At 48.1% G+C, this 25,273-nt stretch overlaps 3 protein-coding genes across 14 annotated transcripts in view; 1 reads left to right on the top strand and 2 right to left on the bottom strand.

Annotated features, from left to right (window-relative positions):
* The window catches only part of FHIP1B (FHF complex subunit HOOK interacting protein 1B), a 33,336-nt gene extending 11,510 nt beyond the window's left edge, over positions 1-21,826 (top strand). For 5 of the 12 annotated variants that reach the window (XM_027979437.2, XM_027979435.2, XM_027979438.2 and 2 more), the window contains 11 exons: positions 500-828; positions 958-1,596; positions 1,950-2,108; positions 2,308-2,394; positions 2,601-2,801; positions 6,510-6,589; positions 6,798-7,003; positions 7,398-8,177; positions 10,649-10,827; positions 10,987-11,149; positions 13,839-21,826. In XM_027979437.2, the coding sequence (XP_027835238.2) occupies positions 691-828; positions 958-1,596; positions 1,950-2,108; positions 2,308-2,394; positions 2,601-2,801; positions 6,510-6,589; positions 6,798-7,003; positions 7,398-8,177; positions 10,649-10,827; positions 10,987-11,149; positions 13,839-14,203 (2,997 nt within the window). In that variant the 5' untranslated portion in view covers positions 500-690 and the 3' untranslated portion in view covers positions 14,204-21,826. Of the gene's footprint in view, positions 1-499; positions 829-957; positions 1,597-1,949; positions 2,109-2,307; positions 2,395-2,600; positions 2,802-6,509; positions 6,590-6,797; positions 7,004-7,397; positions 8,178-10,648; positions 10,851-10,986; positions 11,150-13,838 lie in introns of those variants that run through there. The other 7 variants (XM_060399979.1, XM_027979440.2, XM_060399978.1 and 4 more) reach the window with 4 other exon arrangements.
* On the bottom strand, positions 14,677-18,501 carry C15H11orf42 (chromosome 15 C11orf42 homolog). The gene is made up of 3 exons (XM_004016215.6): positions 18,430-18,501; positions 15,077-15,875; positions 14,677-14,811 (listed from the first exon to the last, which is right to left on the bottom strand). The coding sequence occupies exons 1-3, from the start codon at positions 18,499-18,501 to the stop codon at positions 14,681-14,683; spliced, it is 1,002 nt and encodes a 333-aa protein (XP_004016264.3). The 3' UTR covers positions 14,677-14,680.
* On the bottom strand, positions 19,393-24,639 carry LOC101119417 (olfactory receptor 52W1). Its single transcript, XM_060399981.1, has one exon. The coding sequence runs from the start codon at positions 24,637-24,639 to the stop codon at positions 23,677-23,679; it is 963 nt and encodes a 320-aa protein (XP_060255964.1). The 3' UTR covers positions 19,393-23,676.
* Between the last annotated feature and the right edge of the window lie 634 nt (positions 24,640-25,273).

Genomic DNA, 25,273 nt, shown 5'->3' on the forward strand with positions numbered 1-25,273 from the left:
TAGTGCCCTAGAGGCCAAGGTAAAGGACTTGGATTATTACCAGTGTGATAGGGAATCATTGGAAGGTTTTCAGCAGAGGAGAGATGTAGTATAATTCATGTTTTAAAACTCTGGTTGCTGTGTGGGGAATAGATTCTCAGAGGGCTAAGACGAGGCATGAAGACCAGATTGGAAGCTATTGCAATAGTGAGGCATGTTTGGAGGGTATAGATTATAGGCTGATGAACTGGATATTGGAGGTAATAAGAAGAAAGAAGGATGATGCCCAGGTATTTGACCTGAGCAAGTAGGTGAATATTGCTATCATTTATTAAGGTGGAGAAGGCTGGGAAAGTAACACAGGTTTGGTGTTGGAATGAGTTCTGTTTTACATGTGTTGACTTTAAAGTACTGATTGTGTGTGTGGTTTTCAGTGGAGTGGTGGTTCTGAGTTCTTCCTGGTGGATGGTAGAAAGAGGCAAACTTCTGTTAACCTCTCTGTTCTTTCTCTTTGAATTAGATTTGTAGGTCTGGATTGGGCAGTGACCTCTGGGCTCACTATTCCAGCCTGGTGCATCTTCTGGCTCCATGGACAGCTGTTGGTTCCTACAGACCGGATGAAGCAGACTAGAGACACAAGTGGAGAAAACCTCCAGCTGGCAAGTTCTCAGAGTGTGACTCTCTGGCCGCTGGCCCTGCCCAGCCTGCCTCATGGAGAGGATGAACTGGCTGAGCAGACTGGCCTCCCGGGGCCCTGGGCACCGTGTACCACAAGGGGCCAGTCTGCAGACCCCTGTCATGGCTGACCCTGAGACTTGCCTCATGGTCTTCAAGAATCACTGGTCCCAGGTAGGAGACTGTATGCCAAAGGGCCCAGTCTGCTACCTGCCTGAGTCCCTCTAAATTTCTGTGTTCTCTCACCTTGTCATCTAGTCACCATATCTTAGATTCCTTCTCTTACCTGTCCTGATTGCCCAGGTGGTGCGAATCCTGGAACGGCAAGGCCCTCGGGGAGCTCCTGGAGGCGCTGATGATCTCAGTGCCGTGCGCAACCATACTTACCAGATGCTGACACTCCTGGCAGAGGATCGTGCAGTGCCCTTGGTCCCCACAGCTCCTGGGCCCCTGCTTGAGTTTGCTCTGCGTGAGGATCTGCTAACCCGTGTGTTGACATGGCAGCTTCAATGGGATGAGCTTGGGGATGGGGTTGAGGAACGGCGGGCTGAGCAACTGAAACTCTTTGAGATGCTAGTGAGCGAAGCTCGCCAGCCCCTCTTGCGGCATGGTCCAGTTCGTGAGGCTCTACTGATCTTGCTGGATGCCTGTGGCCGCCCTGTGCCCAGTAGCCCAGCATTGGATGAAGGCCTGGTGCTACTTCTCAGCCAGCTGTGCGTGTGTCTGGCCCGGGAGCCTTCATTGCTCGAGTTCTTCCTGCAGCCACCTCCTGAACCTGGAGCTGCTCCCCGTCTTCTCCTCTTTTCTCGCCTTGTCCCTTTTGTCCATCGAGAGGGCACCCTGGGCCAGCAGGCCCGCGACGCCCTACTCCTGCTCATGGCTCTATCAGCTGGAAGTCCCACTGTGGGCCGCTACATCGCAGATCACTCTTACTTCTGCCCGGTCAGCACCTCCTGGGATGGGTGTAGGGTATGGTGTAGGCACCTTCCTGTTTAGGAGGTGTGGAGGGGCTATGCACTGGGGCCCTCTCCTTTAGCAAGTAGCCCCCTGGGTTTGAATGCAACACCTGGAATTGGAGTGGGGATGAAACTTGGGCTTATGTGGATAAGGCAAGTATGAAGGCTTTTCATGGGCCAGTGTTCCCAGGTGATGTCTTGGCACCTTGGGTAACTAAATATCTGCTTGGTGATAGCTTTTATCCCTGCTCCCATAAAAACTCTGGGTTAATAGTTCCCTGTTTCCATTTTTTATATTGTCTGTGTCTTTGGTAACCTGTCCTTGGGGATGGCCCCCAGGTGCTGGCCACAGGGCTGAGTGCCCTGTACTCGTCACTGCCCCGAAAGATTGAAGTTCCAGGGGATGATTGGCACTGCCTGCGACGGGAGGACTGGCTTGGAGTGCCAGCCCTTGCGCTCTTCATGAGTTCTCTAGAGTTCTGCAATGCAGTCATTCAGGTGGGACTGGGGTTCCCAGGAGCTCTGGCCCTTGCTCATTCGGGGGAAATGGGGTGGGAGAAGGTGTAATCTCTGGAGTTCTGATTTTCTTTCAGCTTGAGGGGAGGGTGCATATATATATATGTATGCTAACATTTTGCTCCCTTTCTGACAGTAGCCCCCTTCAAAATGCTCTGTCCTCTCTTTTGTACCCGTACAGGTGGCTCATCCTCTGGTGCAAAAGCAGCTGGTTGATTATATTCATAATGGGTTCCTGGTGCCAGTCATGGGCCCTGCCCTGCACAAGGTGAGAGTCATGGTGGCAAGGCAGATTAAGGGATTAGGTTGAGGAATGGTTACCTCAATGCCAAGACGAGTGTGGGTGGCAGTGGGCAGGGTACTCCTCCCTTTTTCCCTGTCTGCTCCTGGTACCTCCTTAGAACTTAGGGAAAATGAATTTGTGTATGTGTGGGGAAACCCTAAATTTCCACACTTTACCTTCCCTTCGTTCAGACCTCTGTGGAGGAGATGATCGCCAGTACCGCCTATCTGGAACTTTTCCTACGGAGTATTTCAGAGCCCGCCTTGCTCCGTACCTTCCTGCGATTCCTGCTGTTACACCGGCATGACACCCACACCATCCTTGACACCCTTGTTGCCCGTATTGGCAGCAACTCCCGGGTATGGCTCCTACCTCTGTCCTGGCTTACCTGGGTGAGCCATCTCCTCTCTCCAACCTTTGTTTTGGGAGGGTGTTCCTGCCCTTCTTTGACTTTTGTCTCCAGTAATCACTTCAAAGTTAGGTGGCATTTTCTTTCTAGTATTAAACTTTTACCTATTTCGGGGACATTTCAACGTGCTTCCCTGCTTTTGTAATATCTGGATCTACATAGGATAGTTATATTTTCTGAATGACTTTGGCTACTCATGGCTATAGGTTTTGCCATTGTGCAGCAGTTGTAATATGACATTGACCTGAGATTCTCTTCAGCTGTGTAGTGCTCTGTGGCTTGTTGTGGGTGACTCGAGATCACCTCTTCAGGCTTTGAGCCTGCTTTATAACTAGTGTGTTTACCTGTTCTTCCTTTTGAATTTGCTGTATCTGAACTGCTGTAACTTGGGGCACCCATCTGCCCACCTACTTAGTAACATTCCTTCCTCTTGAAGGTTTTGATTGAATGTTCACTGTGTTCACTATACTGGTTTCTGGTACTGAGGATATAATGGTAAGCATTGGTTGCTGACTTCATGGAGCTTCCTTCATAGAGAAGGTAGATAAGCAAACACATAACTGAAATAATTGAAAGTTGAGGTCATTTTTATAAAAAACAGGCTGCTTAGAAAACAGAGAGTGAAAGTGATAGTCACTCAGTTGTATCCAAGTCTTTGTGACCTCATGGACTGTAGCCTGCCAGGCCCTCTCTCCCTGAAATTCTCTAGGCAAGAATACTGGAGTGAGTTGCCATTCCCTTTTCCAGGGGATCTTCCTGACCCAGGGATCAAACCCAGGATTAAAATTTGAAAATGCGTTGGCAGGTGGATTCTTTACCATCTAAGCCAGTAGGGTAATCAAAAAACCTCTCAGAGGAGATGACATTGAACTGAGACCGAAAGGTCATGAGGGACCTAGCCTACTAAAGAGCAAGCGGAAGAACAGTCTAGGCAGAGGGAGCAGTGCTTGCAAAGGACACAAGTAGGGGAGAAGAAATGAAATGCATTTGAGGAGATAAAAGACCAGTGTGATTGGAGGTGTAGTGAGCATGGGGAAGAAAGGAGGGAGAGGTGGGTGCATGGCTTTGTAGACCATGGTAAGGAGGTTAGATTTTAACCAACAGAAATACATATAAAATAGGAGTAAATGGTTTCTAAGTAGTAAAGACCTACTGTCCTTCTGGGGGAAATAAAGCTTTTGTTTAGCCATGCACTTTATGGCATTTATTTTGGCTCTATCACCATTTTTATTTCCTTTTTTATTACAAATAATTGAAGTTCTCTGGGTCTTTGTGTTTGAAATAGAAGTTCTTGGATCACTAAGGGTTCTGGAAAGTTGTTCCAGTTCACTGAAGTACCTGGTAGTAGGGTTTGAGGTAGGTAAGATTTCTGGATAGCTATGTTTTGTATACTTGATATTCTCCTGAATAGCTAAGTTTAGCATATGTGTGAGATTTTTAGACTGACTCTGATTTGACCAGAGTTTCTGAACCAAGTGTACACCCTAAAATTTGAAAATGACAATAACTACAACAACAGATTCTAAGCTCTGCCTTTGGTCTCCTGAGTTACATTCTTTGGAAATAGGCCCAAGGCATGTGAACTTTTATAATACTCTAAAATGTAAGTATGATACATGCCTTAGCTTAAGAATTATTGGCATAAACCAGTAGGAAATAGTTGCCAAAGCTTCAATTTTACAAAGATATTGAAAAAGTTTTATTTCTAATTATGCTGAAGTTCGACCATTGTCTTAAATCTATTTGGTCTCATAGAATGTCCTGTTCATGTTTTGAGAATGTTGATTTCCTTCCTAGGGTTGATTTTTTTTTTTTTTCCCTTGTGCTGGGCTCTGTCCATCTTGTTTTTGTCTTAATCTTACCCTAACTTCTTTGATTCTCCCTCAGTGTCTTTAGCACATATTTCTGTTAGTATTGCATTTGGTCCTCTGGTTTCAGGAGGCTTTCGTGGTCTTTGGGTATTTATTCTTGGCTCTCTGTTCTTGGAGGAACCAAATCTATTCTGATTTCAGGATTCCCATGTTAAACATGCGGTACTTTCCCTTTCCTCTGTTTGGCCCTTTTAAGATTGATTCTATTGGTCTGACTTTGTAACCACTATAGCCTGACTTTCATGGCTTAAGGTGAATAATGCTGGCTAGCTAGTCTGAGTACCTGAGTATCTGTATTAATTTCCTATTGCTATCATAACAAACTATCACAAACATAGTGGCTTAAAACAACACAAATTTATTACCTTACCATTCTGTAGGTCATGTATCTGGTTCTGACCTTACCCTACTAAAATCAAAATGTTAGCGGGGCTGCGTCTTCTCTGGAGGCCCCAGGAGAAAATCCATTTCCTTGATCATTTTAGTCCTTGGTCATATTTACTTAATTGCAGTTAAAGGACTGAGATTACTATTTTCTTGCTGGCTGTCAGCTGGGAACCTTTCCCAGCTTCTAGAGACCAGCTAAATCCTTGACTTATGACTCCTTCCACCTTCAAAACCATCAGTGGTGGATGGAGTCCCTCTCATGGTTCAAATCTCTTTTTGACCCAACTAGAAAATATTCTTTGCTTTTAAAGACTTGTGTGATTTAATTGGGCCCCTCTGGATAATCCAGGCTACTCTCCTCAATTTAAATTCCTTAATAACCTTAATCTTACCTGCAAAGTCCTTTCTGCCATGTTAGGTAAAAAGGTCTGGAGATTAGGATCTATACATCTTTGAGGGGCCATTTTTCTACCTACCACACAATCTTTAATGAGTCTGAGTGCTAGTTAAGATGGTCATTTAGGGTAAATATCCATGCTGACTAAAATGTGAACTGCTGTCTTATCTCTTTCCCACCGTGACTGGCTTTTAACTTCCCCTCAGTCATTTGGCAAATGATGAACACCTAGACTGTGAAGGTAGTGCCCTAGACTAATACCCAGTATTTGTCTTCGAGGAGCTCAAGGTATACTTGTCATACGGGAAGTATGGAGACAGCGCTTGGGGATTCAGCAGAGGAAGGGAGAACTTACATGTGTCTGCTGTCTTTGCCTAGCTGGAGGTGAACCACCCTTATTGCTTTTCTAAAACAAAGGATTTCCCTTGTTCTAGACCCACCTATTTTTTCCTTTTCCTGTCAGCTGCCCTTGAACTTTTCTTTATCCTACCTTCTCCGAGAGACACTGGTGTTGGAGAGGTGACTCACACTCCATGTTCACAGCTCCACCCACTTCCCAGCTGGGATTCTTCCAGGTTCCCTCTGGTTTCTTGCTGGTAGGCATTCAGTCACTACGCTGCTACAGTCTGCTGACTGGCATTCACATAGTTACCATGTTGTGTTGTCTCCTGTTAGGCATTCACTCAGTCCCAGTATTTCCTGGGGTCTCTTCATGGGTATTCCTTCCATTTAAGTGTTGCTAGAATCTCTGTTGCCAGGTATATATAGCCAGAGTTTGATGACAAGTATGTGGTCTATAGAAATGCATTAAATCTGGCACACGGTTTGTTCCTACCTATAAATAATGAGGTCTTGACCACAAAGGTAGTGTAATTATTTATTTAATATTTGAATGATTGTTACATGCCAGGCCCTGTGCCATTGTTGTTTTAGGAGTGGTTGGTTGGGCCTCAGGTTGTGGGGGGCGGTTCCCATTTGTTAAACATCTTGGGGGGCTGAGAGCTCTTACAGTGACTTATCTTCCCCGTCCCCCCAGCTCTGCATGGTGTCTTTGAGTCTCTTCAGGACCCTTCTGAACCTCAGCTGTGAGGATGTCCTGCTGCAGCTGGTTCTCAGGTAGCTGTCGGGGCAGGGCTGAGGGACGGCTGATCCTGAGCCTTCAGGGCTGTCGGTGCCTTCTGCACTGCTGGGGTGCTGGGTTGCATGGGGGTTGCTTGTGCATGTCCTCTTGAAACCTGGCTTAGCCATGTAGTTCCACTGATGTTCTCCCAAACCCTGTCCTTCCTTCCTGATCTATCCTTTCTTTTCTGCTGTCTTTCCCCAGGTATCTTGTCCCGTGTAACCATGTGATGCTGAGCCAGAAGCCGGCTGTGCGTGATGTGGACCTGTATGGACGAGCCGCAGACAAGTTTCTCTCCCTGATCCCACGCTGTTGTCGGCACCGTGCCTCCAGCCCACCTCGTCCAGAGCATGCCTCGTGGGCACGAGGTGGGCCTAGCAGAGAGGCAGGGAGAAGGGAGGACACAACGGGTATGGCCTGGGTCCTAGGGGAGCCTAGCAAGAAGGCGGGGCCGGGGTGGAAGGAGGGAGGTGGCTGTGAGTGGCATTCCGTCTTTAGGGAAGTTGGTGAGAGGTGTTGGAGGGTGGACCATTAACTCTACCAGAGAAGTGTAGCTTCTGAGCAGAGCTGTCCTTTTTTTCACTCTGGTCATGCTCTTCTGTTTCTGTTGTTTTCGTGGTGATGGTGGTGGGGGGGTGGGTGTTGAATGAGGAAAAGCTTAATTTGAGTGGTGGAGAGTCAGCTGTCTGAATCAGTCACATTTCTGCTGCTCTGTTGCCTTCTCTTGTAGTTACCCATGGTGTGTCATCCCTCCTCCTGCACCTCTGTCTCTTTGATGCCTCTTATGTTTGTTCCCCTTGGCAGGCCCTGGAAGCCCAAGTGTTGACTCCTCTTCTGTGGTGACGGTACCCCGGCCCTCCACACCATCTCGTCTAGCCTTCTTCCTGCGACAGCAGAGCCTGGGTGGCTCCGAGTCCCCAGCCCCAGCCCCTCGCTCACCAGGGCTTGCTACATCCCCAGCCTCCAGCCCTGGCCGCCGGCCCAGCCCTGTGGAGGAGCCTGGTGAGCTGGAAGACAATTACCTGGAGTATCTGCGTGAGGCGCGCCGTGGTGTGGACCGCTGTGTCCAAGCCTGCCGTACCTGGTCTGCCCCCTATGATGGCGAGCGGCCCCCTCCTGAGCCCAGTCCTATTGGCTCCCGGACTAAGAAACGCAGCCTACTGCCTGAGGAGGGCAGGGACAATGCAGGGGAAGGGGAGGAGGAAGAGCTGGGGAGTGGGGGGCTGGCTGGGGGTGCACGGGAAAGCCTTGGCCACCTGCCCCCTCCCCAGCTCAATGGGCTGCCAGGACCATGGCCTGAGGGGACCAAGAAGGTTCGTCGGGTGCCAAAGGAGGGAGCTGGGGAATCACTAGAGGACACCTCTGAGGGCATGGCAGGACTAGAGGGCTTTGGGCAGGAGCTTCGGGAGCTGGAGGTGGCATTGAGCAATGGGGGTGCTGGCTCTGAGCCCCCTCTAGAGCCTTCACTACCTCTTGAGGAGGAGGAGGCCTACGAGAGCTTCACCTGTTCCCCTGAGCCCCCTGGCCCCTTCCTCAGCAGCCCTTTGCGGACTCTCAACCAGCTGCCAAGCCAGCCCTTCACTGGTAAGCTACTTAGCCTAGGTCTTCTCCTTTGTGTACTTTTTGCATGTTCTCGACCTGTTTGTGCTAGTTTCTGAGACTTCTTGGCCATGTCATTCCTGTGTACTTGCCTAGCTCCTCTTCCATTTTGCTTGGGTCCCCTTCAGATACATATCATGTCACACTTGTGTCTCTGTGTCTGTCTGTACATCTTCCATGCTTGTGCTGGTTTGAGTATTGACTTTTGTCTAAGCCTTATATGTCTGTCCTATGTGCATGTTCCAGCTCTTCCTCAGTCTGGCCGTTTCCTGGGATGTGTGATCAGGATATTTTGTGTTTGGTGTTTCCTGGTAAATCACAGCAATACATCTGAACCATGTGGAAGACATGTGCTGTCCTGTTTGTGAGGCACCTGTAAATCATGCTGTTCTATGCTGTTCCCACCAGTGTGTCTGTCTGGGTGTGGGTCTCCTGTCAGCTCTTCTGTGGCCTACAGTCAGCTCTCTGATGTAGTTTCCTTCTTCAGCCCTGGCCTCCTTTCTCCCAGCCTGTTTAGAGAAGGGCTCAGTTTCAGGTTGTTCCTGTTCCCTATCCTTGTACTTTGCCCTGACTGCTTGGTAAGCCTTTCTAAGGGTTTATGGTTAGTGGTAAGAATTGCAGCAGACAGAGTAAAATACCTCTGTCTGGGTAAATTAGATCAATGACACACCGCTATCAGGGAAAATGACAATGCTGGCCTTGACCTCCTCAGTTAAGTTCTTTTGGTTTCTTCCAAAGACCCTGGGGTTAGACCTGGCCTCAGTGGCTGGGCTAACTGCATTTTGTTTTTGTTTGACCCTGCTTTACCCAGCCCAGCCTGCACCTGGCTCTTGTCCCTCCTCTACATACCATCCTGGGGGTTGTTGGGGAGACACTTCTGGGAAGCTGTGTAGTGATTTGGACTAAACGTTCCTTGAGTTAGTGTCCCTTCTATGTCTTTGATGCCTGTAAATCAGTTACTGTGATGCTGGTATATTGTGAGAACTCAGCCTGTGGTAGTTTAGGATTATTATCTTGGGCACAGGGCAGATAATAGTTGGCCAAGGCACCACATGTCTTCTTGTTGTTTGTAGTCAGGTTATTGTGCATTGATCGGTACAATCAGTACATGTTTGAACTGGGCGCGGGGTATACTGCCATGCCGCTTGTGCATCATTAGGCCTTTTGCTCTAGAGTACTAACAACTTTTGCAGACTGCAGAGAGTAGGTGTATTCATTTACTTAGCCTCTGCTTTGCTCTTTCCTTTTCCTATGCCACTAGAAGGTGGTGTGCAGGTTTTACCACTTTCTTGAAGTGTTAACTGAAGCTCTCTGTCTTTTTTCTTCTTCATAAATTCATCTGAGCTTTTTGTCTTGCAAAAAAGTCCCCTGGAGATGACAAGGGATATCTTAGGACCTTGCTAAACCAAGAGTTGATTTAGAGCTAAGGCTAGTCATGTGTGTGTAGAGTGAAGACTGTTCTAGGATCTTTTTCAGGATGCAGTGTCTTTTGCCCTTCATTGTTCTCCTCGCTTAATTCCTAGGGCAGTTCATAGGCACAGTCCCTTTCCCCCACAAATCCCTGACCGGACAGACTGTGATGGTTCTACTGCACTAGTGTGGGTGATCTGGCTCAGTTGAGGCCAGTTCTTCTAGAAGGTCATTCTAATCCCTTCTGCTAGTCTCTTTTCCACCAAAGAGTCTGTCCTGGATCAGTTTTCTCTGCCCCTGAACTAAGCTCTTTTTTTCCCTGCAGATTCTATCTTAACCATTTTCGTTCCCAGTTCTTGAACAGACCTGATTATTTCTTTGGTTCTCCAAAGATTTCTCTCCTTTTAAGTTGATCAATATAGTCACCTTCTTTGCCTTCATTATGCTTTCTTGTGGCTTTATTTCTGACTTCAGGTCTAGTGTTATTCTCTGTCTTGTTGTGTAACTTGATTTCTTCTTTTGGTTCTAATCACTTACTTGTTCTTTCTTCAGTTGTTCTCTTGGGTGAACTTTTTAAAAAACTGAGAAATATCATATAGCTTATAGTTATTATTGAATACTTAAAATTTGCTAGATTTTGACTTAAATGCTGTGTATCAGTCTCTCTTTGATCCTCTTAATAACCTTGTGATGTGGATGTTTTTCTTATTTTAACAAGTAGGCAACTGTGCTTGGAGAGTTTTGATTCATCTAGTAATGTTACTAGTAAATGGTAGAACTCAAATTTCATCAAGTCTGTCTAATTCCAGAGCCTGTGGTCTGGCTCTTCAGCTAGAATGTGTATAAAGCTGGCATCTGGCCCTCTTGTGGGTCTGTGTGGTGTCTGCCATTTTATCTTGTCCAGAATAGGTGTTCACAGGATATTTAAACATTCCCAGACTCTGAAATACAAATAACTTTCACCTAGTGGGGGATCTTGTTTTGGGGAGGAATGTGTGTGATGTGCACTGTGTTCAGGCCTTATATCCTTGTGCCCACCTCCCCAGGCCCCTTCATGGCTGTGCTCTTTGCCAAACTCGAGAATATGCTGCAGAACTCCGTCTATGTCAACTTCCTGCTGACGGGGCTGGTGGCCCAGCTGGCCTGTCACCCCCAGCCCCTGCTCCGCTCTTTCCTGCTCAACACCAACATGGTCTTCCAGCCCAGTGTCAAGTCCCTGCTGCAGGTGTGCGATGCATGCGTGCATGGGTGCGTCTAGGCTCCACAGTGGGCCAGGCCCACAGCTGGAGTGGCCCTGGGGGTGCTGGGAGCAGGCCTGGTGGGGCTAGAAAGGACTGTGTCAGTCTGCAGCCACCCAGAAATGTCATAAAGTTGTGCTTCATAGGTGCTGGGCTCTGTGAAGAATAAGATTGAGAGCTTTGCAGCCTCCCAGGAGGACTTCCCAGCACTGCTATCCAAAGCCAAGAAGTACCTCATTGCCCGTGGCAAGTTGGACTGGACCGAGGGCCCTGCAGCAGGACCTGCTCCCCGCCGATCTGATTCCCTAGGTGAGGTCTACCCTGCCACCGCCTCCTCATCCTCCCTAGGCAACTAACTAGCTCAGGTTAATTGAATTCTTATTAAGATTGAAGCCTTGTGGAGGGAACTGGAGAGTTGCAAAGAGTGGAATCTTGATTTTGTCTTCAAGTTTCTGGTCAGAGGAAAAATAGTCGTGTCCACTGAGAACCAAATCAACAGTACCAGCAAAAACTCTAGAAGCTGGGGACGGGCAAGGGGACAGAATAGTTTCTAGGTTGAGATTTTTTTTTCCTTAGGTTGCAGTATTGTTAAAGCTTGGTAAAGGATATGACATTTGACACGGGTCTTGAGAGACGGGTAGGACTTGGGTGGCAAAGGAGTGGGATGACTATTATTTGTTCAGGAGATAGCATGAACTGTTTAGCGAACTGTTTAGCTGGAGCAGGGAATTTGGAAGGTGGTGGAACAGTTAGTAGTAAGGCTGGGAAGATTTCGTCACAGCAGAAGGTTCTCAGAGTAGAAGTTGGGATGGGTGGAAGTTGTAAATTTTTAAGCAGTGAGATACCAATTGGAGGTTCTATATGTGGGAGTGGAGAGATAAGTATGTAAGTTCATGTGCTAGGTGCATTGGAGTTAGGAGAAGATGGAGTCAGAAGAACAATCAGGAAGCGTCTGCCATAATGCAGATGTGACCTGTGAGGCTTGAATTAGAACAGTAGAAATAGGAAGAATTTGATAAGGTGGAAGTGGGAAGGAAGTATTGGCAGAGTTTGGTGAGTAGTTGTGAGGTATAAGGAAGAAGGAAGAGTTATATATGATGTTTTAAATTTAGATCTTTTATCAGCAAGTATCTGAGTGCTTGAGCTTTCCAGGTGGTGCTAGTGGTAACGAACCTGCCTGCCAATGCAGGGGGCATAAGACATGCGAGTTTGATCCGTGGGTCGGAAAGATCCCCTGAAGGAGGTATGGCAGTCTACTCCAGTATTCCTGCCTGGAGAATCTCTTGGACAGAGGAGCCTGGTGGGCTATAGTTCATAGAGTTGCAAAGAGTTGGACACGATTGAAGTGACTTAGCACACAGTACATCTGAGTGCTTGCCACGTGGTGATGTCTTTGGTACAGGGGACTCATGGAGGTACAAGATGAGATCTTTACTTTCAAAAAGCTGATAATCTAGATGGGGACTAGAGGATTGTCATAACTGAGGGAGCAAGGTCCCAAAGGTGGTGGAAGTAAGTAGGATCCAGAGTAGCAGGGAAATTTTTTTTCCCCTTTCAAAGGAGGAAATGATATGTACCAGTGGAGTTTTGAGATGCAGAGGAAATTTTAGGGAATTGAAGTCATCCTTTATTTGCTAATCAAAGCAGGAAGCAGAATAACACGCTGAGCAAGAAAGCAGAGGTGAGATGAGGGCTTTCGGAGGAAAGTGTGTAGGTTGGGAAGAGTACCAGGAGGGTTATTATATAGCTGTAAAGGCCCAGTTGAAATTTCTTAGCATGATTTCCTAATGGTCTAGTGCCAGGAAGTAATCTTGCTTCCACAGTCCTGGTACTATGTTCACTGTGGAGGGGTCCAGGGATATAGAGGTAAATAAGACAGAGTGCAAGCCCTTAATCTCACAGATTAATGCCTGAGGAGAAGACATGAGAACAAGTTATTGAAATGCAGTGTGATAGGGCAGTAAAATGGAAAGTTGGTGGAGCCCAAATTAGAGGAGAGTTGGGGATGGGGGATTAGGCCAGGGATGAAAACATCAAGGAGAACAAAATAAGGCAGAAGGGGCTACAGAAGCATGAGAAGAGCCTGGAGGATTCCAGGGGAAGCAGATAGATGTGGATGCCAAAGAGTCTCTAGAAGAGGTGGGAGGAAGTGTATGAACCTGGTTATGATGGACTCTAAAAGCCACATTTAATGTATCTGTTCAGTGTATCTCTGTCGCCAGTATTAGAGGGAGAGGATGGGAATGATATCATGATCTGGAGACTAGATCTCCAGAGTCTAGGCCCTAGGTCTTGGACAGGGACAAGAATACATCCAGGGCCAGCAGTGTCGGCAGGAAATTAGAGGAGAGAAGGCAGTATTTTCAGTGGTTCATTTGAACTGACATGTAGTTTTCTGGCCACAGCCAGTGGGAGGGCAGCTTTGGTGGTTATAGGAAAGGAATTGGTGGAAGGCCAAGTGGTAGCTCAGGAGAGTAGATCTTGGAGGGACAGCAGTGTGTGACAGATCTGATAAAGTCACTGAACTCTGATTGCATATCTAGCCCCTGTGGGTATTGAAGGAGCAGAGGCTGTGGCTCACGTGTCATAGATGAGCAGGGGGAGAGGGGAAGTGTTTGACTCTAGTACAGGAGGGTGCTGGGCAGCAGGAAGTAAGGGCATGTTACAGACGGGGGAGAAAGAGCTTAGTGATCTAGAATAGTGATTGGAAAGGGAGGAGCAGTAAGAGAACCCCTCAAGGTAAAGGGACCTGGAGAAGGGAGGGGTCCTGTCTGGGAGTGAAGTGTGTGAAGGGTTGACTGAGCATGATGGTTGACTGGTGGGATGGCTGGATAGAGGCAAGGAGGCTGAGCAGGCAGCACTTAGGTGTTAAGAGTCCTAGTTGAGAAGTTCATGAACCTGGGAGTGGGGGTAGGGTGAGGTGGGGAAGTCTCCTCTCCCAGGCCAAGGGATTCTGCCTGACCTCAGCAACCTTCCCGACACTCCTGTTTGTTCCCAGTGAAGAGCCGGAGGCCGTCCTTGGGGGAGCTACTCCTGCGGCATGCCCACAGTCCAACCAGGGCTCGGCAGGCGGCACAGATGGTTCTCCAGCCTGGGAGAGACGGTGGCGCAGGACTTGGCCTAGGTGGGGGCTCCCCTGGGGCTTCGACGCCGGTCCTACCCGCCCGGGGTGGGGCCCCTGAGCGCCAAGGTGAGGCTCTGCGAGTCAAGAATGCTGTCTACTGTGCAGTCATTTTCCCTGAGTTTCTCAAGGAGTTGGCTGCCATCTCCCAGGCACATGCTGTCACCTCGCCTTTCTTGTTGGATACTTCCGAGGAGGGGTCTGGCCTTCCTGTCTCAGGCTTCGGGCCCCTCAATCCTTAACTTTCTTCCATGGACAATCAGGGCCTTGAGTGGCCTGGGCTGGGGCCAGGGTGTAGGCTCCTTTTTATGTTTGGAGGCAGTGGCAGGAGGACTTTTTAATTTATTTCTGATGAATGTTTTCTGGAGAACTTGTTGCAATATGTATAAAAGGGAAATCTCTATTCTGTGCTCATTTTTCTTTTCCACCCTTTATTTGTGGGGCTGGGGCCCCAAGAAAGTTGTAAATAGATGGGGAAGTGGTCAGGGTGTGTTCTCTCTGGTGAGGACATGATGCCAAGGTTTCAAGGTACTTAGGCCTTTAGAGGGTGAGGGGCAGGAAGCCTAGGGAAAAAAGCTGGGACTTCTCCTCCAGACCCCCACAGGAAGAAGCAGCATGGGCCCAGAATGTTTGGGGGAGCAGCAGTTGATGTTTATTGGGGACCAGTACCCCTATGTCAGATCTTGGGGGCCTCGCCCCCTGCATCTTTCGCCTCAGCTTCATTCGTCGCTGTCGAACTCCGAGGATAGGCCCTGCAGCAGGGGCAGGGACATGGAGTGCCGGTCGGGGTCCCCGGGGCCCCCACCCTGGGCTCCTGGTGGGGGGCTGCGGGGGCTGAAGAGCCAGTTCTCTGCCAGGGTTGGGGATAGTCACAGCTTGACTCGTGCCCTGGTCTTTCTGCCTCCCTGAGCCCTCCCTCTGGTCTTCTGTGCTGTACCCACCCCCTCACCAGGACCATGCTTCCGTCTCACCCTCCCCTGGCTCCCTTACTCCATCCCCTTGACCAGGGTCCAGTGTGGAGTTACGTGTGGCCCACACATTCCTGGGCTATACTCCCCATGCGCTTTCCCTCCACCGTATCCCAGCCCTCTCATCTTCATTTCCTCTAGCAGTACCTGACAGCATCTGGGGCCCCCTTCGGAAGGGGTTTCGGCCCTTGTAGGAGAATCTGGTTGGTCTGCCCTCTGGCCCTTCCTGGGGAGGTGGCGTAGGTGGGGCTGGGACAGGTGGGGGCACATCAGCAGCTTCAGGGATGTCCTCAGAGGCTGATGTAGGGGCTGGAGGTGGCATGATGCTGAGGCTGGGTCTGGCCCAGCTGGCCCCTTGGGGCAGTGGGTCTTTGGTCAGGGGCTTCTGTGGCCCCAGCACTCCCTTGGGTTGCAGTGAAAACTTGAGGCAGGAGAAGGCAATAGGCAGTGACCGTTGTAACCGGAGCAGCTGGGCCTCATGGGCTGTCGGCAGCAGCCCCAGCTGTAGCCAGGAACAGGAGAAGACCTGGTAGATGATGTAGATGCTGTGGGTGCTTCGGAGCCAGGGAAGAGACTGCTGTAGGCTCACCTGCCCTGGTGGCAGCAGCAGGAAGGCCATCTTCTTGCGTAGACCCCCCATGTGTAAGCGGATACGGCAGGGCTGCCCATCCAGCAGTCGCATTTCTTCATAGGTTATCTCTGCTCGGCTGTTTGGTGAGTATTCTCGAGTGCAGTGGGCGAAGGCACCCTCAGAACCTGCCTGTTCCAGGAGGTTTGGTAGCAGCCCCACTGGTTGTAGTGCCCGCCGGCCCTGCCGACCTGGCAGAGCCAGGCGGCTGTGGGCTGGGCGGGACTGTTTCACTAAAACACCCAGTAGGTCATAGCACGCTGCATCAGACAGAAAAGGTACTGCCACTACATTGGGCCCAAAGCGCTCCTCGATAACCTGCGGGCAGTCAGTATATAGGTCAGGGACTGAGTTAGGGGCCAGGTTAGGAGTTAGTTAACCTGGTAGCCTGCTCTAGATGGACCCTCCCTCTGTCAGTGTTCTTTACACTCCACAATGTGCTCAAAGTGTGGTGCTTCTTGCTTGTCTCCCAGTTCTTCCCTATAGCAAAGCCTGAATGTCTGCTGTGTGCCAGACTCTGCTAGATTCAAGAGACTTTGTCTTTGTCCTAAAACAACTCTGAGAGCAAACTGCAGAGCAGATGATTTAACAGCCTTTGTCTTTGATTGAAGAGGATCAAAGATAGTTTCTAGGTGGTAATACTTAAGCTTTGAGGGAATTAGTAAGCTAAGAGAATGGTCAGTCCAGGCAGAGGGAACAGCCAGTGAAAAAACTTGAACTTACAAAGTAAGAGGGGCATAGTCAGGAACATATAATTTCATATTAAGTGTAGGGTATGGAGAGGGACAAGGATACAGGAGCCTAATTATTCAAGGCCTTATGTGTGTGCTAACTGATGGGAATTTTATCCTGAGGACAGTGGGAAGCCACTTGACGAACTCTGGTTAGGAGGGGCACGATTCAAGCAGGCATTTTAGAAAGTTAATTTTGTCTAAGAAGGCATAAAATAGAGAAAACAGAGAAAAGAGCATTGTAAAATTCCAGGCAAGACATGGTAAGGCCCTGAAGTAAAACCCTGGGGGAAGATACTTACATTATAGAACTAGTAGGACTTGGTCACTTAAGGGGTGAGGGAAAAGGCATCCTCAATGATTATTCTTAGGTGATTGGTTAGATGCATGCTGTTATTAACCAAGAGTGGATACACAAATAGGTTTGGAAGTCCATGCTTATTATACTATGTCTATAACCCCTTAGTATACACCTTCTGCCTGAGCTGAAGGATAGTTCTTGTGTGGCTTTGAGGCCTCATGTTTGTAATACTAGTTCCAACACGCTTTTACAGATCACAGTTCCTCTTGGTTTGGGCCTGCTTGTCTTGGCCTTTTTGTGCTTGGTTTTTGCCATGAAAATTTATTAGGCCCTTATTCTTACCCTGAGGGTCCCAATGGTATCCTAAAGTGCTCAGCTCTGTGCTAGGGTGAGTGTGTTCTTGGCAGAGTCACCATTTGAGACCACTGCTTGCTTCCACTGCACTTCTGGGTGGAAGTTCTGAGGACTTAGACTCCTGCAAATTTAGCCTCTTCCAGGGGCAGCCCATGAAAGTGATGGTGGAAGATTATCTTCCTGGAGGTACCTTGGTGGTTTGAATTCTGAATAAGGAGCCCTTGAGCCACATCCTGTTTAGTGAGATGTCCTACGAGTGCCCACTAACTCAGTAGTTCTGGAGAGAGGAAACCAGGTCACTCAAATGTGTCCTACTCCTTGAATTTGTAACGTTATCACCAGTGTTTTTTTCCTGTATGTCTCTACCCTGACTTTCCTGAAAATTTTCCGTTTAAATAGGACAGGGAGTTTTTCTGATTCTCAGAGGAGGTGTAGCTTTCTGATAGTTAAAGAGCTCATTTACTTCACCCCAACTGATCAGGACCATCCTTTCCCATTGCTGAGACTAGTTGCTCTCATTCTTGGGAGGACCTTGACTCTTCTCTTTCTGCCTGGGAAGCTGACCTCTGTGGTGAGCAAGTACTCCATTTTAAATGGGCGTTACGTGCCATTAAGGCTGCTTTGAGTTTACTGGGGACTTCAAGATGATTGTTTTAAACTTGGTGAGTTGCCCTCTGCAAGTGTTTCAGATTCACTTTAATTCAGATAACATGACCAGAATTGATTCCTAAATTCTCTAATCTCAGAAATTAGTGGCCATCTAAATTTGGTGTGGTTTTTTGGATACCGGCAACTCAGATAGAGCTGAAATCTGCCTGCTTCTGAAAATCTGTATATTTTGGTTTAAAACCCAAGTTTCTCATTCTGTGGAAGTTAAACTGGAGGGAATATCTGTGAAGAGGTCAAAGGTAAAGTTCAGGTTCTTTAGAAAATGTGAAAGGCCTTTCACCATTAGCCCCTGTACCTCTTCTTCCTCATTTTCATACTACTTCTTTGAACTCTGTTCCAGAGGACTACTTGCAGTTCACTAGTACACGTTTTTCTTTTCCCTTTCTTGGCTTTTGCACATATTCTACCTTTAGTTCGTACACTGTTCACTCACTCCCGCCCCCCTCCCCCCCATTTAGGTGTTTCTTACGCACTCTTTATGTGCCAGGTATTCCTCTTCCCTCCCTGTGAATAACTTCTACTTGTAGAGCTAGAATGTTACTCACTCCAGGAAGCCTTCCTGACCTTCTGAGTCTGTCCCCAACATAACACTTCCTACTCTCATAGCTCCCCATCCACTGTCTTTCAAGGAAGCTTTCTTACCATTTTTGCAGTTGTAATCAAATTGGACACTTAGTGCAGCACCTCACGCAGGAGACAGCACTGAGTAGATATTAGTTATTATTGTCTTCACCCTTCCAACCTCTTCCTACTTACAAGCTGCTGAGACCTATGTAGGTTACACTGTGTTGTTTCCTCTTTTGTCCTCTTTTCTTACCTTATCTTTGATGAGAGTCCAGGTGGCATCAGCTTCATCCAGTGTCAGCAGGTGGGGGGTACCAACCAACATGATGGGGTGTAGGAGGGGTTAGGTAGGGCAGTGGCTGCTGCAGGAACCCCAAGCTGCCCAGGGAGGTGAGACCCCAGGTGCCAGGCTCTGACCTACTGCAGCATGAGGTCATAGAGGTCCTGCTGGGTGTTGGGGCCTTGGGTGGGGAGAGGGCAATCACTTTCATAACCTCACTGTACCCACAACCTGAGTGCATACTTTTTAGTCAACGCATTCATTCTCCTGCTTTAGTTGGGGAGGAAGATTCAGGTATCCATTAGGATGTGTTTATGTGTGTGTGTATAGTTCTTGGTCTGAATTCTTTAAGGAAACAGGATCAAGTCTTTCCTCCTTAAAGCAATTTGCAATGCTCTGTTGTCAGTTGCAAATGACTTCTTTGTGAGGTTGGATTGGGGTCTTGAAAGACATGGGAGAAGCACAGATCAGGACTTAAACTGAGAACAAAGCAGTGGTTCTGAACCTTGGCTGTACTTTGGAACTAACCGAAAGCTTTAGAAATTACTAGTACCTGGATCCTATGCCCAAGGATTTTGATTTAATTGGTCAGGAATATGCCTGGGCATCAGGAATTCTAAAAGCTCCCAGGCAATTCTAATGTGCAGCCTAGGTTGAAACCCATTATTAATGAGTGGGTTACAATTGCAATAAAAACCAGATGTGTGTAGGAGGGTGCCAAGCTGAGCAGTGACAGAGTGGAGGATAAGAATTGAATTGGGGTTGTGTTGCCTTAGTAACTGGAGAGAATTTTCAGGAAGCCAGAATTTCCCAGGTAAACTTAAGAAAAATTTTCTTCATCCTCTGTTCCCTTTCCTAGGCTGCTTTATATCTGGTGGATGCTCTTTATGGCCCTAATCTTTGGTTTTCACTTGTGTCTCTGCCCCAAAATCTCAACCTGGTGTTTTGCTGAAGAAGAGTGTTTTTTTTTTTTCCCCTGGAGAAGAACCACTCTAGAGAGTCTTTCTAGTAGCTGCTTTCCCACTCCACTCCTCTGTGCCTGCGAAGACCCCTGGCATGTGGGGTGCATCCTCCCCTATCCCTCCCCAGCATGTAGGGTTATCCCACAAAGTTGGCCACTGTCTGAGCTGGCTGAGGAGATATGAGTATGGGGCACTGGGAAGGGTCCTACCATGGTGGGAGAGAGTGTTGCCAGGAAGAGTTTCCTAGAGGAGCAGTGACTGGCCACAGGAGAGGGTCAGTCTAGCTTCCAACCTTCTGTCTACCCTAGACAGAGCTAGGATATCAGGTCTTTGAGCAAAGTTTTGACTGAGCATGCGCCATGGTCCAGGAGAAGAATTAGTATTCAAATCTTTGTTAAAATTGTGTTAGAGACTATTCCAGACACTTCAAATGAATTATCTTAGTGAATCCTTTTAGTAATCCTTGAAGTAGATAGCGTCATTTCCATTTTATGGATGAATTAATAGGCTCAGAGAGGTTAAATAAATTTAGTGCAAGGCATACAGTGAGTTATTGGAGGATCTGAGATTCAGATCCACACCTGCCTGACTCCAGATTTAACCATTAACCAGTAGTTCTTTTTTGGTGAAGGGAGAGATCAACATGTTCCTTCTGCTCACCTGAGAGTGTTGGGAGAGCTGTGTGCAGGTCTAAGTACAGTGTGGCGTGGAGAAAAGGAAACGGGTAGGATGGGAGAAGAGGTGCAGTAGACCAAACCAGAAATCCCAAGTTTCTTGTTACGTGAAACCAAGTCTCTTCCTTCTGATGCCCCTTTGGCACATTTTCAGTTATGGCTGATGAGGAGAGGTCACCTCGTAAAGTATAGTTGGCACCTCTTTTCTCTTAGAAAGGAATTCTGAGTGAGGTGGACAGAGGTAGAGAGCAGACAAGGACAAGATGCTTGGGGGAAGGCTGGCCATCAGTGCAAGGAGACAGATGCAGAGGGACAGAGACAGAGAGCTGCTGGGAGACAGAGGCAGGAAGTAATACACATCTGTCTCCTGAGGGGGGAATCCAGATTGAGAAGCAGGTGGATGAAGCAGGTGCAGGGATGATGTGCTGTTGGTGAAATCAGATGAGGCTCTCTTTTCAGATTTTTGTTCATAGCGGGGGCTTAGAGGGGAAATTGGATACATTTCAACTCCTTGGCCAGAGTCCTAGACCTCTGTCTTCTCTCTCTTGCTGTCTGATTACCATGATTCTCCAGACTCCCTAATCCCTTATTGCCCTACGCTAGGTAAATCTGTCTTTCCTTTTGGCACATAGAATCTGAGACTGAAAATAGTTGAAGGAAAAGAGAAGACAGCTGAGTTCTGGGTGGAGTTGATGAGCCCAAGGACTGGGCTGTTTGGGCCATATCCTGTTCATAGGTTTTTCCACCACTGTAGCACCTTCTGTGGTCTCCCTTGGGAAAGGGGCACAGCTCATCAGCGTATTTAAGGAGTGACCAGAATGGAGAGCATGAGGGGAACAAACAGGTGGGGGCTGTTACCAGAGAACAGTGCTGCTTTCTGCAAGAACTTCTAGGGTAGTATAGCATGGTGTTGGTAGCAAAGACTTTAGAGTGACAAAGAGTCCTAACAGGTCTCTTCACTTCTCTTGGGCTACAGGGATAATCCTACAGGTCCCTAGTCCCTTATTTGAAATCTTTTGGGATGGGTATGTTTTGGAATTCAGGATGATTCAGATTTTAGAAAGGGAATATAGTGCCTTTATGATACGTAAAGGAATACCCCAGTGAGATTCAGGGCAGTGCCCTACTGTAATCAAATCTATCAATGTTTCTGTAGCTAAATATATGAATATTCACACTAAGTGAGATAAATATTATAAATATGATCGTGACGGGTCAGGCCAGATTTTGGGTCAAAGTTATGAACAAACTATTGTTTCTTCAGAGATTTTTTTATTTTGGAACTATAGATAAGGGATTATGAGCTTATAATTGTTCTCAGGTTGTTGTGGAGGAGTAAGCGTGCCAGAAAAGCCTTCTAAACACACCACATGGTAGGTATGTATGCAATCTCAATCCAAAACAAAATACAAATGTCCAAGGGGGTGGACTTTTTGACTTACAGTGGACAATGTATGGCTTTGGACTCAGCTGCCTTGGGAGTTGTGCACAACCACAGAGTGAAGGTGCCTTAGAAGAGAGGCTTCCTGTGGTGGGTGGGGAACAGGATTCATTGCTTTTGAACATTGGCTGCATATGATTTCCCTTTTCATGTACCAGAGGGGGAAGGTGTGTGTGTGTGTGTGTGTGTGTGTGTGTGTGTGTGCGCATGTGCGCGTGTGTGTGTGTGACACAGGACTGTCACACATTTCTTTATATTTCTTTATAATGTTGTAATAAATATCTTACTGCATACATGTTTGTTCACATCTCATTATTTTGTCAATATAGATTTTTTGAGGAGGTTTCACTAAGAGAAAGATGTATACATCTTAAAAGACCGATGACCCATTAGGGTTAGAATTTTATCAAAGTTATCTGCAAAATCATTGTCTGGATGGTTTGTTACCTCAGAACTTCATGAAAAAGGTTAGCCTTGAGAAAGACTGAGTCCGCACTTGGGCAGAGAAAAACTGGATTTGCCCCTTGTTCACTTAGCTTCAGTGTGACAACACTCTGAAAATCACACAGCTTCTGGGCTGTCTCTGTAGTTACTTGTTGATGAGGACCTGGAGATGGCATCCCTTGCTTTTCTTCAGATCTGCAGCCCCCCGTGTGGCATCCAGTGGTGCTCAGTCCAGCTGCCTGTGCTGAGTGGTCTGATTGCTCCTGGTTCAGGTCTTCGTGATTAACTCCAGTACCCACTGTTAATTTTCCCGGAGAGCTTAGGTCTGGCTGTGCAGCCCACAGCTTTCTCTGACTGCGTAACTGTCTCCCTACCTTTTATGTGAGAATATACTCATTCTAGACTTAATGCTTGGCTTCCTTGGTGGCTCAGCAGTAAAAGAAGCCTCCTGCAGTGCAGGAGATGGGTAGGGAAGATCCCCTGGGGGAGGAAATGGTAACCCACTCCAGTATTCTTGCCTGGGAAAGCCCATGGACAGAAGAGCCTGATGGACTAGAGTGCCTGGGGTTGCAGAGTTGAACACAACTGGACACATGACTGATCACGCACCCAGACTTAATGCTGGCCTCAAAGATCTTTCTGTGCAAGGTCCTTGCAGTTTGGAGTTTTTTTTTTTAACAGAAAGTGAATCCCATGTTAGGCAACACCACAACACTTACTGTTTAATATCTCTGTTCTCTGGCAGCCACAGCAGTGTGAAATATTCCTATTTCATCATATTGCACCAACAGCATGTGCTTCTCATGATGCTGGCCAGGACAAATGGGGGTGCTGATGAGAATTTTATTTGAGAATTCTATATTCTTGTTTGAGGATGCACAAAAGGGCATGTTGATAAGAGAAGATCATGATCTCTGGCAAACAGGTGAAGTGGTTACAGTGATTTTTCTGGGCTATCAAAATTTCTTTCAGCTGAAGCCCTGACCCCTGAAGCTATAGGCCCAGGGAGAGAAGTTCTAGTCATCAATATCTGAGACTTCGGCAGAGCAGTGAGGGTAGTGGGAATAGTGGTTTACATATAGAGACCAAGAAGGTTCTCTGAACTGAGAATGTCTTCAGGATCAGGGTCTTGGAAAAATTTGGGAATCCAGGGCACCTTATCCCAATTATCAGAAAGTGGGGAATAAGCCTGCTTAACTCCTTCCTGAAGGATAGACTGAAAACAGAATCAGGAATAGAGGGAGGGCTATAATCCCAGACAGGTGCCCAAGCACTTGCTTGCAGAGGCCGTGTCACTCTTTCCAGACCCCTGGGTCCAGGATCTGTAGAGAAGCTTTGGTGTAGGAACGTGGGCAGACTGAGGTTAAAATGATGGAGTAGAGTTGCAGGAGAAGGAGGAGGGTGGTTTTAAGTTAAATCATGTGTATTGTAATCCCAGGATTATTCCCTGGCACCTTTCCTTATCTCCTCTGCATGGCAACATGGTTGCCCATCTCCTCTCTCCTCCCAAGCAGGATGCATGGCTAGACCAGTCTACAGATGCCACTGGTATACCGAGACTTCACAGCAAATATCTGTTGAGTGGTTGTCACAGTCATATGCAGAGCATGGGACAAAGATGACACCACACCTCCAGACCCCAGACTCCTCTGAGTGTCCCCTCTCTCCCACCCTCAGGCTCCCTTGTTTTCATTGCCCATTAGAACTGGCTTTTTTTGACTGTGAAGATTTCTAGGAGCCGGTCCCTAATCTGCTTCGTGTGGGCCCCATAGATGAGAGGGTTAAGGGCAGGTGACAGCAGCAAATAGATGTTAGAGAGAAGGATGTGCACAGGCTTGGGGATGGTGTGACGACCAAAGCGGTGTGTGAGGTAGGAGAAGAGACCAGGCACATAGAAGGCTAGAATGACACAGATGTGGGAACTGCATGTTCCAAAGGCCTTGGCACGGGCTTCTCGGGTAGGCAGCTGCAGCACAGTGTGGGCGATGAGCCCATAGGAGCCCGTGATGCCTAGAATATCTATACCAGACACAGCCAACGAAAGCACCAGCCCATACAAGTTGTTGGCTCCTGTGTCACCCACCACCAGCTCCACCACCGCCATGTGTGCACAGTAGACGTGGTGTATGGTCTGGGCTTGGAAGTGCTCAAATCGTGCAACCAGCAGAGGGAAAGGCACAACAATAGCCACAGCTTTTAGGACCAGTGCCAGGGCTGCATACCCCACACGGGCTTTGGTGACTAGGATGGGGTAGTGCAATGGACGCCCTACTGCTGCAGCACGGTCACAGGCCATGGCCAACAGTACACCAGATTCCACGGCCGTCAGTGCGTGAACGAAGAACATCTGGACCAGGTAGGCAGTGTATGGCACAGGCCGGGGCCCGAGCCACAGCACAGCCAGCAGCCCTGGAGCTACAGATGTGGCTAAGCTCAGATCTGTGGCTGCCAGGGTGGCCAGGAGCAGAAACATGGGCTGATGCAGGGTGGAGTCTGTCTGCATCACTGCCAGCAGTGCTCCATTGCCCAGCAGGGAAAGCAGATACATGGGCCCAAAGACCAGGGTCAGCCAGGCCTGCACACCCGCTAGCCCTGGGATGCCAGTCAGTATGAAGAAGGTTGGGCGTGAGAAAGTAGAGTTGGGCTGTGGAGCTTCTGTCATCCTGTGGGGTCAGAGCTTTTGGGCTCATGGAAGCATGACTCATGATGGGTAAAGGACAAAGGGAGAGATTTTGGGGGTGTCACAGTGGCACAGATCCATCCATATATGCGTAGGAGTCATGCAGGGCTGGGAGGCAGTGGTATAAACTTTGGGGTTATATGGATATAACCTTGGATAACCAGGGTCACAACTCTAGCTAGGGTGGAAGAATCCTTTCGCCTGAAAGTCGATGAGCATTGGGGGAGCCAAGGGGGACAGTGGAAGTGAAGTGGGGGTGTCACTGCTGCAGTGCTAGAATAGCTGGAGCCCTCCAGTTGGGGCTCAGCTGAGAGTGGAGCTGAGATGAATTTTTTCTTCCTCAGAGTCCAAGTAGAGTCAGTCTCAGTCTCTGCAGAGGGAGAGAAAGCCAGTGCTGGGTGGCGATCATGCCTCAGGCAGGTCCTGTTCCTGACTATATCTTAGGCAGAACTCCTGGGCCCAGCTTCCTCAGCTCTACAGCAGGCGTGGGCACAATGATCTTATGTGTTGCCCAGCTTTAACATTCTGGGCACCAGCCCTCCAGGAAGAAAGGAAAAGAGCAGAGAGAAAGGGAGAAACAGGAGGAGGAGGCAGAAGGGGCCTGGAGCAAAGTAGG

The sequence above is a fragment of the Ovis aries genome, chromosome 15 (assembly GCF_016772045.2).
Source record: "Ovis aries strain OAR_USU_Benz2616 breed Rambouillet chromosome 15, ARS-UI_Ramb_v3.0, whole genome shotgun sequence".
NCBI lineage: Eukaryota > Metazoa > Chordata > Mammalia > Artiodactyla > Bovidae > Ovis > Ovis aries.

Bases quoted from the DNA above. Each gene is read 5' to 3' on its own strand.
- LOC101119417 (XM_060399981.1), bottom strand. From the start codon at position 24,639: ATGACAGAAGCTCCACAGCCCAACTCTACTTTCTCACGCCCAACCTTC.
- C15H11orf42 (XM_004016215.6), bottom strand. From the start codon at position 18,501: ATGTTGGTTGGTACCCCCCACCTGCTGACACTGGATGAAGCTGATGCC. The intron at 15,876-18,429 runs GTAAGAAAAGAG...GACTGCCCGCAG, and splicing joins GGACTCTCATCAAAGATAAG to GTTATCGAGGAGCGCTTTGG. The intron at 14,812-15,076 runs GTACTGCTAGAG...CAACCCTGGCAG, and splicing joins GGGGCCCCAGATGCTGTCAG to AGAACTGGCTCTTCAGCCCC.